This window comes from Chanodichthys erythropterus, chromosome 6, assembly GCF_024489055.1.
Source record: "Chanodichthys erythropterus isolate Z2021 chromosome 6, ASM2448905v1, whole genome shotgun sequence".
NCBI classification, from domain to species: domain Eukaryota; kingdom Metazoa; phylum Chordata; class Actinopteri; order Cypriniformes; family Xenocyprididae; genus Chanodichthys; species Chanodichthys erythropterus.
This window is the reverse complement of record NC_090226.1, coordinates 13,508,282-13,523,851: the sequence shown is the minus strand read 5'-3', so window position 1 is coordinate 13,523,851 and position 15,570 is coordinate 13,508,282. Positions and strand designations below refer to the sequence as shown.

At 37.1% G+C, this 15,570-nt stretch overlaps 1 protein-coding gene across 3 annotated transcripts in view; it reads right to left on the bottom strand.

The window, feature by feature from the left end:
- plekhg5a (pleckstrin homology domain containing, family G (with RhoGef domain) member 5a) overlaps window positions 1-14,199 on the bottom strand; it is a 45,922-nt gene extending 31,723 nt beyond the window's left edge. The window contains exons 1-2 of one of the 3 annotated variants that reach the window (XM_067388149.1): window positions 14,007-14,199; window positions 5,276-5,355 (exon numbers count right to left, since the gene is read on the bottom strand). In XM_067388149.1, coding sequence (XP_067244250.1) covers window positions 5,276-5,355; window positions 14,007-14,061 — 135 coding nt within the window. In that variant the 5' untranslated portion in view covers window positions 14,062-14,199. Of the gene's footprint in view, window positions 1-5,275; window positions 5,356-10,961; window positions 11,293-14,006 lie in introns of those variants that run through there. The other 2 variants (XM_067388148.1, XM_067388147.1) reach the window with 2 other exon arrangements.
- Window positions 14,200-15,570: the final 1,371 nt, after the last annotated feature.

Below are 15,570 nucleotides of genomic sequence, written 5' to 3'. Positions count from 1 at the left end.
TATAGCAGGCTGATGTAAGGCCTAATAATGACTTAGTTCATAAAATATTGTGCCTTAAAGTCACAATAATCTTATGATAAAACAACAATAAAAACATACTGAATTCAAAGATCTCTTACAATTTGCTATTAATGACCTCAGAAAAAAACAAGACTAAACTAAACAGCAAAGGATGTGACAGGTCAGGTAAATCACGACCCAGAGATGGCATACTCTCAGAAACATGGGGAGACAGACGTGTCATCATTTCCAACAGTTAAACGTCACTCTTGTATCCATTTCCTGTTTTTACTCAACTCTGAATCCACAACAACTTCCTGTGGCCACGACTCTCGGCCTTCCCTTATGAGGACTGGGATGCGTAAGAGGACTACAAGCGTGAGCTCACTGTTTGTCTTTCAGTTTATGATGGGAAGCACTCAAGCATTTGAAAAATTTCTTGAGTTAAACACGGTCGCATTGCACGTTTTGACCAAGCATTAGAAAATTACATTCTACAGTACATGATAATGAAGTATCTAAACAGTATCTTATTCAATTTAAGACATTAATGTTATATAATAATTTTAAATAGAATCTTTTTTCCTCAATTGTTTATATGTAAAGAAGTATACTATGTTCAGATATTGAAAAAAACAAAAAAACAGCATGTTGATCCCATGCGCTCATCAAAACGGCTTTATTTTGAAGCATGTCGTCATTACATGTGCCTACGCTACGCCTGAGGCGAGGAAGATTTCGATACCTGATGCAGAGCTGAAAATTACTGTAATTTTACACCTTAGGGGTCATGCATTGTGACCTCTTTGTTCATCCAGAGTCTTAATTCCTGCCTGGTGACATCAGAGGTCTCCTTTAAAGGAGTGAATGAGAGAGCGGAGAGCTATGTTTGGCAAAAGAGAGCAAACAAGAAGGAGAGAATCAGAGATTTTAATGTTGACAGCTGGTAGAGCATGAAATATGAGAGGTGATATAGGTTGTCCGATGTGAGTACAAACGGGAGAAAAACTTGGGAGATAACTTTTATTGATTTTAAATAGTAAGTTCAATCATGTAATTTCTACCTCCATTAGTGGCATAGAACAGTATTTCAAACGTGAAAAATTTCACAAATCACACCTAAAGTCTTCCATTGGTCACTCAAACAGATAGCCCCGCCCTGAACTCACACCATTGGTTGAGCCAATGTTGCCCGGTAGGGTTAGTCAGTATTTTCAAACAAACAGAGCAATGTTTTGATAGCGCCACAGAGAGAACGTTTCGGGAATTCAATTTGCAAATGGATTACTTATAGTTATGTGATATGAGAGTTTTTTTAAATCAAAATAACTACACTCTTAAGAAAATAAAGAATGATACGACAAGAAATATAGTTTGATTTCCTGCTGAAATATTAATAGCTATATTAATAATGATTAAAATAATCTGCATTTAAATTATTTTGTCCATATGACTTTCCAAGCACACACACAAAGTAGAAATTTTCCTAATAGCGGAGTATTATTGCTCCATCTGGTGGTCGAAAGTGTTAGTGAGGCTTCACAATCCAAAGAATTCCACAAGCACTGATTTACTTCACTTTTCGATTCTTTTGTCCTTGAAACATTTCAGGCAGCACATTAAGTTTTGAATGTTTGTGTTTTCCGAGACTGTTATGTTACAGGTGTGAGTTCAGTCTGTATTGCCTAACAGCTGAGTGTGAGAACAGACAGAGACATAAAGCAGTGACAGAGAAAACAGCACAGATCTGCTGCAGAAGCTGAAATAATGCTTTCAATCATATTAATGACTGTGAACGAAGGAGTTTGAGAACTTAGTGTTTTTAAAAGGAAAAGTATCACAAAAGAAGGTATTATGAAGTACATCGGGGTCCAAACAACATCGACTCACTATATGGACAAAAACACTATCTTCAGAAAAAAAAAAAAAAAAAAAAAAAGTCATACACTTTTGAACTATATGAATAAATGATGACAATTTTCATTTTTGGGTGAACGATTCTTTTAATAAGCTCATTTCATGGTTGCGAGCTTCTTGATGTCTTTAAAATTACTTTGTGAGGAAAATCCATTGCGACGGGATGCCAGGTTAACCTCAAGCCAACAGATTAAATATATTATTGAAGACTGAAAAGTAATTAACCTACTTTTCTAACTGAAATAAAGCCTTTGAAGCCAATACATTGGCAACCTTGTGACAGGGCGATATTCTGATGTTTTCATGAAGAAAGTGTTTGAAAGACACCATTATCCAATCTGCTAACCCATAATACCCTTGTCCTCCTGCAGCTTAGTAATGTCTTGGTAAAGCAGCACATTCATCTTTTACAACACAAATTACAGTCAGCTGCTAATGTCTGTGTTTATTATAGTGCAGTCACTGTTTAGTCTGTGTTTGTGTAAAGGGATGAAGACGGTCAGCCTATTTCACAACTTACACACATTTACACATGCTCACAAGCATGAAACGCACACATACATAAATTATCAAAGCAAATACGCATATACATACACACTCTCATGCTGTGTTAAAATATTACAGATCCTGTTCTGTGTTAATATTGTGTGGAACTAATCTCTAATGGATCTAGTTTTGTGACATACAAAAATAAGCAAGTTTACAGGCACGAAAAGAGCCAAACTTAAAGTAAGCATGAAACGGAAGTCATGATAGTCTTTTCTTCCATTTTGTAACAAATATCTGAGTTGAACGGCTTCTCGAACAAGAAAACATGTAGCATGTTCATTGGGAATTGATTGGATGGTTAATTGTATAGTAAATTGTTCAAAGGTGCTAAAGAGGATGTTTTGTTTTATACATTTTTGCAATATTACTTGAAACTGTCTTTACTAACAGATAAAGGACTATTTATTAGGTGCACTGAAAGGAATAATATTAATATACATAATCTGTGCACGAGGTAGGGCCCAATCGTTTATGCGATCATCGTGTAAACGATTGGCCCTCTGGCTTGTCAATCACTTGTCCGACATAATGAATCCACTAACACGACACAGCGAATGCCGGTGGTAAACACTCGTGTTCCAATACTCGTGCACGAGTTTTGGGAGGCGTTCCCTCGAAATGAGCTGTGAAGGAGGGGGGTTGTTCTTACGCATGCGCTCATTTCAAAAACTCAGTAACAGTCTTTGGTTTCTCAGTCGACAAAAAGATCGTCTTTAGCACCTTTAAAGTATAAAGTATAAAATAATTTTTTTTAAAAATACTTATATATTCCATAAAAAAAATATGAATTGTCAATTTTGAATTCATGGTGACTTGTAATTTCTTGCCTCTAGCTACCATTGGTCAGACAAACAGATAACCCCACCCCCAAACTCCTGCCATTGGTTGAGCCATTGTTGCTAGTCAGGATGCTCAAACAAACATATAAATGTTTTGAAAGAGCTACAGAGCCACAGTATTTACACTTTTCAGGGAAAATAAATCTATGAATTGCTTACTTATAGTTGTCTCTGAGATAAGAGTTTTTGAACATTGAAAAAATAAACACTTCACCTTTAAATGTCAGCTAGCAGGATGAGCAGTTAAACGTCAACAGCAAACTATCGTCATCATCTTTGTGTATTTTCACCTCTTGACCCCTTGCAGGAGACAGGAAGAACAAACCTATATGAAATTTGTATCCCACGAGAGATGAGCCACAAAGACCTCAAAACATAAACACGGACATGCGCACACTTGAAAACTCTCCTTCGTTCTTTTTTAAATAAACAAGAGTTCCTCTCATCTTTCCATATTTTAAGGGTAATGACATAAGCATGTTCCTGGTTCAGATAAAAACATTGGGTACATTAAGTTAAGTCTGGCTTCGATCAGAGAAGACTAGAAACAGAAGTGTTTACCGAGAGACTCTTTTCAAAAGCTCACTAAAGTTCAGAGGACACTGGCAGAGTTGTGCAGACAGGAAATGTAGGACACCAAAAAAAACAAGCAAGCATCACTGTGATGTCCTATAATGAATCAGACATGCTCCGTGTAAACAAACTTTATCGGTTTCCTTCATACAGGGTTTATCTGTATCCACAGTTTGAAGAAGACTGGTACATTATTATTCTTGCACACAAAAAACTGTCAGTACTCTCATCTGTACCTGCTCAACAAGATAGCCTGCCTCCTTGGTCTTAGTAGACAAAAGACTCACAAGCCAGGTTTGATTGTATGCATTGTTTTGACCAATAATAGCCCATTCAAATATGAACTATAGCTATCTGACTTACATGTAAGCCATCAATCAAACTTCAGTTGTTTTTATGTGATGTTTAGTGGTGGGTAATAGACCAACATGTATTTAAAGAAGTCGTTTAAGGGGATACGAGGGGATTTTCTCCCTATATTGTGGGTAAAAAAAAAAAAAATATTAAATATTTTTCAATAAAAATAATATATAAAATGAGTCAATGAATTCCAATGATCATACATAATTTAATTTTTTCTCAATATATATATGCAAAGAAAGGGAATACTGGTGTTTTTGCCCAATTCAAACACTGTTTATATCCAACCTGAAGACCAATACATCAGCACATTACTGTGGCGTCATTGTAATTTACAAATTTAAAGGTAAAGGAACACCTGTTAAAACACAAAAGTGGAAAGTGTGGGTAATGAATAGGCACCGGGTTTGCCAGTGAGGAAAAATGTGAGTGACTGATGTTTAAAAGGAGGAGGGACACTGGGAGGAATAAACTGATTCTTTAGCCAAACCAGTTTGGCAATGAACCCATGACAATAAAATGCAATCAAAAACGTGTCACCAGACTAGACGTATTACATTTTAACAGACAAAAAGAGAGAGACATAGGAAGAGATACAGTTCATAAAGGGAGAGAGAGAGAGAGAGAGAGAGAAAGACAGGAAGGGAGAGACATATTACGTTTTGTTTAGGTATGTTTATGTGCGAACAGCCTCATATACGTGCGAGCACTAATCTCACTTTTCCATGCCCGCATCCCTAGACTCCCAGGAGAAAGCTGGTGAAATGCCGCCTATAACATCACATCCGTCCTCTCGCCACTGAACTTTCAACAGCACAAAGACAAACAAAACTTTTGTTTTTCCTGTCAGTTCCCCAAGCACACATGCTGACAAATGATTATTGTGCTGGAATATTCCATTTGATAAATGCAATAGGCATACTTGGGATTTTTTTGTCCATACGAGTCAACAAAAACACTAAAGAGGTGAAGATTTAGCAGTTTGCGTCACCCCTGCAGGGCTTTCCTATGCCGCGTGACACATTCTGATGTCTCACCTTGGAAGCAAGCCGGCGTTCAGGACAGTTGGGATGCTGACACAAGATGCCGGTTTTCTCTTCTTGTGCAGGCTTCTCACCTGAAACAAAACACAAACAGAGGTTAAAGGTCAACTGTACGTGGAAGGGAATTAGAAGTGAGGTCAATGTGTAGGCCAAACTGGAAAGGTGCGGTCAAATTTCACCAACAAAAAAGTTTCATTGTCTCTTGTCAGTAGTGTAGCGATGTACAGTATGAAGCACAGCTTTCAACCAATCAGCTTTCTTTTGGTCAACAAAGACCAACCTGAACCTGTTGCGAAATTTGTCTTCATGTGGCATTCTCATTTGTGTGGATTCCTATTTAAACGACTGGATTTGACGAACAACAGTAAATGTGATAGCACATGAAGGTTAATTGCTATAGATTCCCTTGGGAATAAAAAGAGACTTTCACATTTTGTTCTACAACATACATTACACACAGTTCTCAAAGATAAATTTTGAAACTGCTGTTTGAAAATGTAAGCTTCTAGCTTGTCTGAAACATCAAGCATGTAAACTCACATAACTGTGCTCGTCATTGCGCATTTTACAATGAAACCAATTAAAACATTTTAAAACCCCATTAGAAATAACAGGGAAACTCAAAAATGCTAATTCTCTTCCTAGTTCTAGGGCTACAAACTGAACAGCAGCTCTATATGGAAGTATCAAGTATCCAGGAGTAATATAGAGGAGATTAATGAAGGAGATAAATATGATTGAGACATTTCATAACAGGGTACCATGGAGGAACTCTTCTGAACACAGTGAGCCTGTGGGGGATATGTCCTTGGGCATGAGCCAAAAGACATAACAGCAATACAACACAGCAATAGATGAGGCAGCTGGGGGGGGATATGTAGGAGAGTGCGATTGAAAAAACCGAGAACCACAAACAAAAGCTAGTGATACATTAAGTGACAACTACTTAATTTCATGACATGCTGGTCAAATAAAACTGCATGTATCTCTTTATAAAATATATAACTTGAGTTAGCCATGGCACCCTTTCCTTCAGCCATGCTATCAATTTTATAAAGACTAGTAACTGGTACCAGGAGAAATGATTAAAAATGACAATAAATATGAAACCTTGAGGAAAGGATTAACTGAAAACTGAAGAATTGACAATAACACAAAAAGGAAAAGAAAGAGGAAAAATAGAGAAAAACAGACAGAGCGAAAAAAGTTGGCGGAAATCTAAGATTTCCAGACATTACAAGTTTGCTGGCAGACTGACTGATTTTCCTTTCAGTGAGGGCAGTGGTATTCCTCTTACCTAGAAACCCACAGGTTTTAATGTGAACGAGTGCAAGATTTTCAATTGATTCAACCCCTCATTCTCCTTTCTAGCAATGCTGCCACCTCAAAACTGGATCAAAACAAAAAGGTATTGATGATTACAGACAACAACATAGACAACACAGAGGGCAGACATTACATATTACTGAAAACATATTCCTTTACAGGTAAACTTTCCTTACGAAAGATCCTTACAAAATACTAAAAGTACAGTGATGGTACATTGATACAAGGGTGTTTCTTAACTTGTGGGCACTTTTGAAAAAGTGAAACACCCAAACTAAAAAACAGCTTTTTTCCCCCTCTGAACCTTCATGAAAAAATTTAATTTGCATCATGGTGCATTGGGTGAAATTTATTTATTTATTTATTTATTTATTTATTTTGATCAGAAGCAAAATTTTGGTTGTGATTGATTACTTTCATAATTTGAATAATAATAATAATAATAATAATAATAAATATATATACACACACACATACACTTTCACACAATAAATATTGAAAATGTTTATGATTATTTACTCTTCATTTAGAATGTCATAGTTTAGAAAAATGTAATAATGTAATAATGTTCTATATTTGCATAAAAAGACATCATGGTTATAAATCAATAAATGGTAATAAAAAAAAAATAATAAAAAGTGACAGAACTTGAAAAGCCCATAGACAATGGTTGTGAATGTTTGCTACATTCATATACCATGGTATTTAAAAGGTGAACAGTTCCTACTTCAAGGTATCAGCATTTTTCCCAACATCCTGAAGGAAGAACATCACCACACAGTCCAAGCCAGACTCTAGATATGATCTTTAACACTGCTAGCATTCCATCTCCATACTCGCCTCCATCTCTCGATGAAGAATATTCCATTTCTCCTTCTTTAGTCAGAGAGGCAGAGGGCACCTCCTAAAAATCCTCTATGTAAGGAATGTGCAGAATGCCAGGATCTGTTTTTCATGCCCCTCTGTTTACCCAGTTGTTTGCTGAAGTTCCTGAGGAGCGTTAGGCACATCTACTGTCTCAAGTGCTACAGCGGAAATATTTCATGCAATACTTGTTTCCTTTTGCCTCCATTGGAGGAACACCAAGCTGATGCCATGGATGCCAGTATATGTTTTGGAAGGTCTGAGAATGTCAAAACATTAGAAGCAGAAGGTCTGGAAGCGGAGTTGTCATTGATTCTTTATTCCTAGCTAACTTATCCTCTTACGTTTTGGGCTTAAATGAGATTAGACACAACCTGACATAGCAAAATTAGCTCAACCGATGCCGTGAGTTTGGGGAGGCACAACCTGCTTATGTTACCACAGACAGATGGACAATGTCTTTGGGAAACCTGTTTGTAAACTGTTGTTTTCACAGTTCTTTTTGGTCCCACTATAGTACGGTGGTCTAGTAGTGCACAACACAACGAAATTAAAAAAGCAAACATAAGTTCACAACACAACGGAAACAAGCCACAACACAACAAAATAAAGCCACAACACAATGAAATAAAGCCACAACACAACAAAATAAAGCCACAACACAACGGAAACAAGCCACAACACAACGAAATAAAGCCACAACACAATGAAATAAAGCCACAACACAACGGAAATGCTCCCGACCACTTAGGGGCTCTCAGAGCTCGGTAATATTAGTATTCCTTGCCACTGTTCTATAAAGTCGACAGTCTTACAAAGATATCATTACCATGATTATTTTTAAGTATGTAAACATTGTATATCGACATTAAATATTAATTAAAAATCAACCGTGCACAATAGCTTCATATTTATACTTGTGAATGATTTGACGCGATACGGCGCATGATGAAGGGAACATCCACCAATTCCACCAAGTGGTTAAAACGTATAATTTGTATTCATTACAATGACTTTGTTTAACATTTAAAAAACAGACATGTTCAAATTCCAAAGATTGTTAGTTCCTGTTGGTAAGACTGACAAGCTTTAGAATTTGAATAGGTCTGTTTTTAAATGTTATAAGTAATGTGAATACAAATTATACGTTTTAACCACTTGGTTAACCAATTGGCAGACGATCCCTTCACCATGCACCGTGGTAGAGCCATAGACAGTAAAAGAAATGGACACAGCGACCCCATTGGAACTCAATTGAGTCAAGTGAAGCCCATTTTTAGCGATTTTTTGCACTTCCGTTTCTGATGCGCAGACTCACACTAAGCTTGATGACGTCCGCAACCTGTCTGACAGATGTAAATCTTCTAGTAGCTGTGCGTGCAAACTGCCATCGTTAATCTTGCAGAGACGGCGAGCTTGAGCGGGAAGTTCTTTGGCGTGAGTGAGCAGGAGTAAGTATTCTGATTAATTATTTTGTATAGTATTTTAAAATGTAACACCAGTACGCCATATTAAGTTAATGCATACTATTGCCTGCGAGCTTCTCCTCCTGTCTGTACGGTAATTTCTCTACTGTGCGACAGAGAGTCGAGTGGTTATGACGCAATCGTTAGCTTATTTTTACAAAAACTGTTTCTACGGGGCCATAATGTAACATAGAAGGTAATGGAGCCCTTTATACATTGTCGTGTATCTTTGGAAATAAATAATGGACAAATGGAGTCTTTAAACACCTCAGATGTAAAGTTATTCACTGTCAAAGTGACGCCAAAATGAATGGGAGTCAATGGGGATGCTAACGCAAGTGAAGTTCTGCTACAAGATGGCAGCACGCGGCCAACTTCAACTTCCAGTCGACTTCCTTGGGCACTGTGTAGAGCGCATAAAGGTATAAATATGAAGCTATTTTGCACGTAGGTGATTTTGAATTAATATTTCATGTCGATATACAATGTTTACATAATGTTTAAACTAATCGTGGTATTGATATTACTGCCGACTCTATAGAACATTGGCAAGGAAAACTAACTTTACCGAGCTCTGAGAGCCCCCTAGTGGTCGGGAGTATTTCCTTTGAGTTGTGGTTTGATTCTGTTGCGTTGTGGCTCGATTTTGTTGTGTTAAGAACTTATGTTTGCTTTTTTAATTTCGTTGTGTTGTGCACTACTGGGCCACTGTACTATAGAGTCACAGAAATGAAACACTTCAATTCCTTGCATAACTCCTAAAAGTTTAAAAATAAATCTAAAGATTTAGGTAAAGAGAAAAAAAAAAAACATTAGCTTGACTATAGATAAAGAGGGATAGAGTGAGTGATTAGACAGACAAAATATTTCCAGAGGCAAAGGTCATTCTGAGAGGGTCCTAATTGGGGTATTAGCACACAGATTAAATAGTAAGGGTATTATGGACAAGCTAAAACTCACTCTCCCTCTGCACTTTGGTGTCACAGTAGTCTCTTAAACTTTTTGAGTCCTTAGTGAAAACCAAACATGTGGTTCTCCACACAAAACTGAAAACAAAAGTTTAAAAAAGAAGAAGCCATTTTTTTTCTACTATACCCAAATGTGAAAGCATGGATCACACATACACACATTGGATTTTCATGTTTTATCGGGACATTTATACTGTACAAACAATTCTATCCTATAACCCTAACCCTACACCTACCCATAACAGAAAACTTTCTGCATTTTTACATTTTCAAAAAAACATCACTTAGTATGCTTTATAAGCTATTTTCCTCATGGGGACCAAAAAATGACAAGTATTTGGATATTGCCATCTTTGTGGGGACATTTTTTCCCCATAACGTAGGGTACACCTGAACAACACACGCACAAACTACTACACACAAAAAAATTGAATAAAACTATCATTATATATTCTCTTGCAAAACCTGTATGACTTACTTTTTTCCATGGAACACAAAAGGAGTTTGTTTATTTATACTGTAGCTGAATGTCCTTTGTTGTTGCTCTTTTCCAATGAAAATGGTGACCACAGATTTTCTAGGCCAGATTTTCAGTGAAAAACAAAAGTTTCAGGCTATCATATGACTTCAGAAGATTTGGAAAGTTGTGCATGTTTTGTTTGGGCTATTTTTATGATTCTTTTAAGATTTTTGTTCATTTCACAGCTTGATAGTCCATGGTTTCAATCTATGTTTATTATATGGAGCAGCATGGATATTTTGCTAAATATCTAATTTTTGTTTTTGGGGTGAACTATAGGCCCTCTGAGAAGTATATTGCAATCTTGTAACAGTCATTCAATGAAAACGTACTAGGTTGTAAGAAGAAACATGGCATGAGAAAATATGGCATAACACAGAGCCTATACATCTTCAATTCTATGTAATATCTTCAAAATTACAAACAAACAACTTTAAAAACACAATTTCACAATTTACCTTTGGGGTAAAAAATATAGATAATGATTCAACCGAACGGTCTCACACCATTCAGTGGTGCCAATTAAAATCTCTTACCACAAGACTTCTGGGTAATGTCCATGAGGGAGGTCCAGGTGTACTTCTCCACCCCCAACTCACTCTGTGAACATGGCAGAGTTTCCAGTTCATAAGACCCATGCCGTCTCCAATAAAACATCGTGCCTCACAATCCAAGCGCAACTGATAAATCTAACGCCACATCTCACTTGTTAACTCACGGCGAAGATTGAGATGAGATTCATCACACCTTGAACCAAACATCAGTCTTTAGATGATTACTTCTCTTCATGTTTCCCCAAATTACAGAACGTATTAAAACTTCAGTGACTTCTCTTGTGGAGAAAAGTTCTCAGAATACTGGATTTCTCTAAAGTTTCCAGGCAGGGTGCTTTGGACTTTGTGAGCCAGTATGTGAAGGGGGAAAAAGAGGGGGGGCTTGACCCACACAGCACGCCAGACAAGCGATGCATTCATCCACATGTGAAGTGCATGCTGGGATGTGAGGGAGACTTGGACCTGTGACTTTTCAGAATGGCAAGAGATACAAAGCTGCCTTTTGAGATGTCCACCTACTTGTAGCCCACAAACTCAATGCATCTCAAAGTTACAGTATCATATAGAGCAATGAAGCAGAAATCATACAGACTCTCAAGCCACAGTCAGTGATATAGAGAAAGTAATGGAGAACAATAACCTCTCAAAAGCAAGTTTAGAAAGTTGAAAGTGAGAAAGGGTTAAGATAAAAGATTAAGAGAATAGCTGCAAGAGTTGGCGAGTGCCCTCCAGAACCCCCACAATTTCTAATTTTGCTCTGACAAATTAGAGAGTAGCATGGGAGAGTCTTAGCTCTTGGGATCCAACATTTCCAGCCATATGGTAGTGATTTGGAGCAGTGTGACGTGCAGGGGTTAGTTTTAATGACCAGGCTTTCAGTGGCAGTCAAGCCAATACGCCGCAGTCTCAGACTCTGTCAGCTCAATCATTCGCTGGGACGCATACAAACAACAAAGCTCTTTTGATCTCTCACCTAGACATTTCTCTCTGCGAGCTGGTGTATGACAACGTCTTTTATAATTACAGCTTGTTTCATCTGGCTGTTATTACATTCAATAATTATGTTCAACCTTTATTGTTGAGACAGCATTGCGGTCTTGTGTTTGCTGTATGTTGCTCTGTAGCTGTGTGTATAAAATTTTATATACATTTTTGCTACAGACCCCCACTGTCCATCTGCATCCGATGGTGCCCCTAGCGAGATTGTAATATAATATACTACTAATATTAATTTGTTTAAATGCTAGTGATCATCACATACTGTGCCACACCCAAATTTTGTTTGCAGCATTGCATTTGGCTTGTCATCATGTTATCTTCAGCTCATAATACTCAGCATGAAAAACATATGTTACCACCAGCATGTTGGCCACTCATGAAAGAACACTGTGGTGTGACAGCTACTACAGTCAATTATAATAACTAGGCTAATCCTCTGATCTGTGATTCTCCTGACATTGTTTATCTTTGTTTAAAAAACTAGCATTAGGATAGCCATGCACATGGAGAACAGGCCCGTCTATCTGAAACCAGTAATGGGCTTGGTTTGGAGGCTAGATGGCAAATTAGTCAGCCATGTGACAGTTCCCAAATAGCCAAGACAGTTCCATGCAACAGCTCCTATTCAAAATCAGGTAAACAGGTCTTTATTTCTGGTGTTCTTCATCATAAATTCAAAAGCTTAGTCTATATTTGACATACTTTAAGAAATACCACTCAATAGCTTTACTGATAAACTGTGAGCTTCATAAAAGCCCTGTTTCTTAGTTTGAAGTTTGAATTTAATAACTATGGCCCTGGACCTCACAGACAGAACATAAGAGGAACTTACTTTGGTTGAATAGATACTTTGTTTCCACTGTCAAAAAAATTCTTTATAAGGATTACTAACTATTTATATTGCAGAAAAGAATATAAATTAAGGACCTTGCAGTCAATCTTGGAATAAAATTAACTAGTTGCACATTATGTCAGTTCCTTTGGTGAGCGAGGATGAAGAGCATGTAAATACATACGTTTAAATGAACATAAGACATTTTATGTAACCAATTGAAAGGAAATCAAAAGAGAAGAACTTTTAGACATGAAGGAAATTAACTGTACATTTAAAATGTAATATTTCAAATACTGACCCTCTAATTATAATAGTCATCTATGACTTGGAGGCACTTCCTGTAAAATCAGCTGACATAACTTTTATCTTGATAAAAAATAACATAAATCAAATGTAATCTACCCTTGCAGCTGCTGAAACAGAGCTGTTGACTGTTGATACAGAATGAATCACATTTCCTTATGATAAGCCAGAAGTTAACCACATAGCCGTCTGTCTACCTGTCACAATGTAAACACAATTTAGCCAAATTGAATTGTGAGGAATGAGAAAAGCCATGACCAAGAGTGGCAGAAAATCTGGATTTAAATGCCAAAAAAAGGACATAATCCTGTCCAGAGTTAACTTTACATTAGGAGTAAAACCAAGTTCAGTGTATTTTCAGGTATCAAACACACAGTGGCTAACTATTCTAGGGTCAGAATGTACTGAAATTACTCAGACATCACACCTGCAGCCTAGAGAGAAAACTTTCCTGTAGTCTAAATTAGTCAAGTTAAATGCTTCAGGGAAAATCTTACTGACCCCAAACTTGTGAAAACTAGTAGTGTATAATAACTCATACTGAAAAAAAAAAAAAACAGATACGCATGGAGAATATATCAAATCACATCAGGCTTACATAGTGCACATGAGGAAGATACGTTTATGATGATTTTGAAGCTTGACATCTTCATTCATCATTCATTCTCATTAAATTGAAAAGAGTGACTGGGACATTCTGCAATATTTCTCGACATGAGGGTGAGACAGCATTCAGTATGAACTATCCCTTTAAGACATCCTCAAACTTATCGCGTCAGCACGCTGTTTTAGTTGTCATCATTGCCACAAAAATGTATAATATACAGGTACACCTCACTTTTTTTTTATTACAGCTGGTAACACATACTGTAAGGCAAAATGCCACTTACCAAGTCGCAAACGAAGTCCAAGCCAGCTCTTCGGTGGCGATCCGTATCGATGCATTATGTGCTGCTAACCATGTGGGTTAATTTCCAAGTCCGGCGTGTATTCATCCGTTGTTCTCAGAGATGAGACATCCGACCATACCGTCCGCTGAGTATCAGCAGTTGAGCAGACATGGGGCTCTGACGCGCCTTTGGCTATCCTCCAAAAACAAAGCGCCAGATAAGTCACTGTAAGTTTGATATTACTTACTGACATCTATATTTGTACTTTATTATGTATAGCGTATAATGATGGTTCCCTATAGTACACTGCAAAGCTATTACGTTTCTTAAAAATATCTTATCTGTATGCTTGAGTGACGTCCAAAGCTCTTCACCTTCCGTGTGCTGCAGAAACACAAAAGGACCTGTTGACTGTGCCGTTGACGCACAAAGTTTTTGTCTCCTTTCTTGCCTCAAGGTTTACTGAAACTTATTGAATTGCGTTGTAAGAACATGGCATATCCACTTTCAAAGTCAACATTACATCTTTATAGCACGCACAGCTTTGTGTCATGTTAAAAAAAAGCAGACATGTGATTTTACAAAAACACACTGTTGTCTCCAACGTTTCCTATATTGTTACTACCTCCAACTTCATTGTGTCTCACCTACTTTAAACACGCAGGCGTTTCACCAACCTCCCTCCCTTCCCCATCTTCACTCATCATGTGATCATTTTATAGATTTATTTTTAACAATACATTTTGTTTTAATTCACTTTTATTTTGATTAAATGTATGAATTAAACCACTCTTAAACACACTTTATCACTAGGAAAAAAGTGAAATAACCTGTTTAACATTTATGCTCTTTGTTCACATCATAATTAGCTGTTAAATATGTTTTCAATTCTCATCATCAATCAATCATATACTGCCATTTATTCCAAAAGTGACTCAGGTGAGGTAAAGTCACCATAAAATGGATGTTGTGATATTAATTTCTTCCCTTGTGACATATCTCTTATGAGCTTCTCGAGCAAGAAATAAATAGGGCGTCCTTACACCAGTAAACACGGCATAAGAGAAGAGAATTTGCTGCAAGGGGAAGTTATTTTGATTAAAGGTGCCCTAGAATTAAAAATTGAATTTATCTAGGCATAGTTGAATAACAAGAGTTCAGTACATGGAAATGACATACAGTGAGTCTCAAACTCCATTGTTTCCTCCAGGGGCGATTCTAGGGTCAGAGCTTTAGGGGTGCTGAGCACCCAATGAGCCCCACTGCCACCACCCACCCTCTTTTCACACAAAAACCAAAAATATGTCTATTGAAAAATAACTATCATTTTAACATTGATTCAACTAACTCCAAAATCCAGATTTTTTTCTTTTCTTTTTTTTTAGCCTAGTTATTAATTGAATAACGAGACACAAATTCAATCGTGTTTGGTCCCATTTATTTTGGATCACAGTGCATACACACAAACGTTTATTCCAAAAGTGCGCACATTTGTAGAAATGCACGTTTACCTCAGATTTCATTAGATAGAATAAGCCGATGAATAATTACCGAGGTCAGAAAA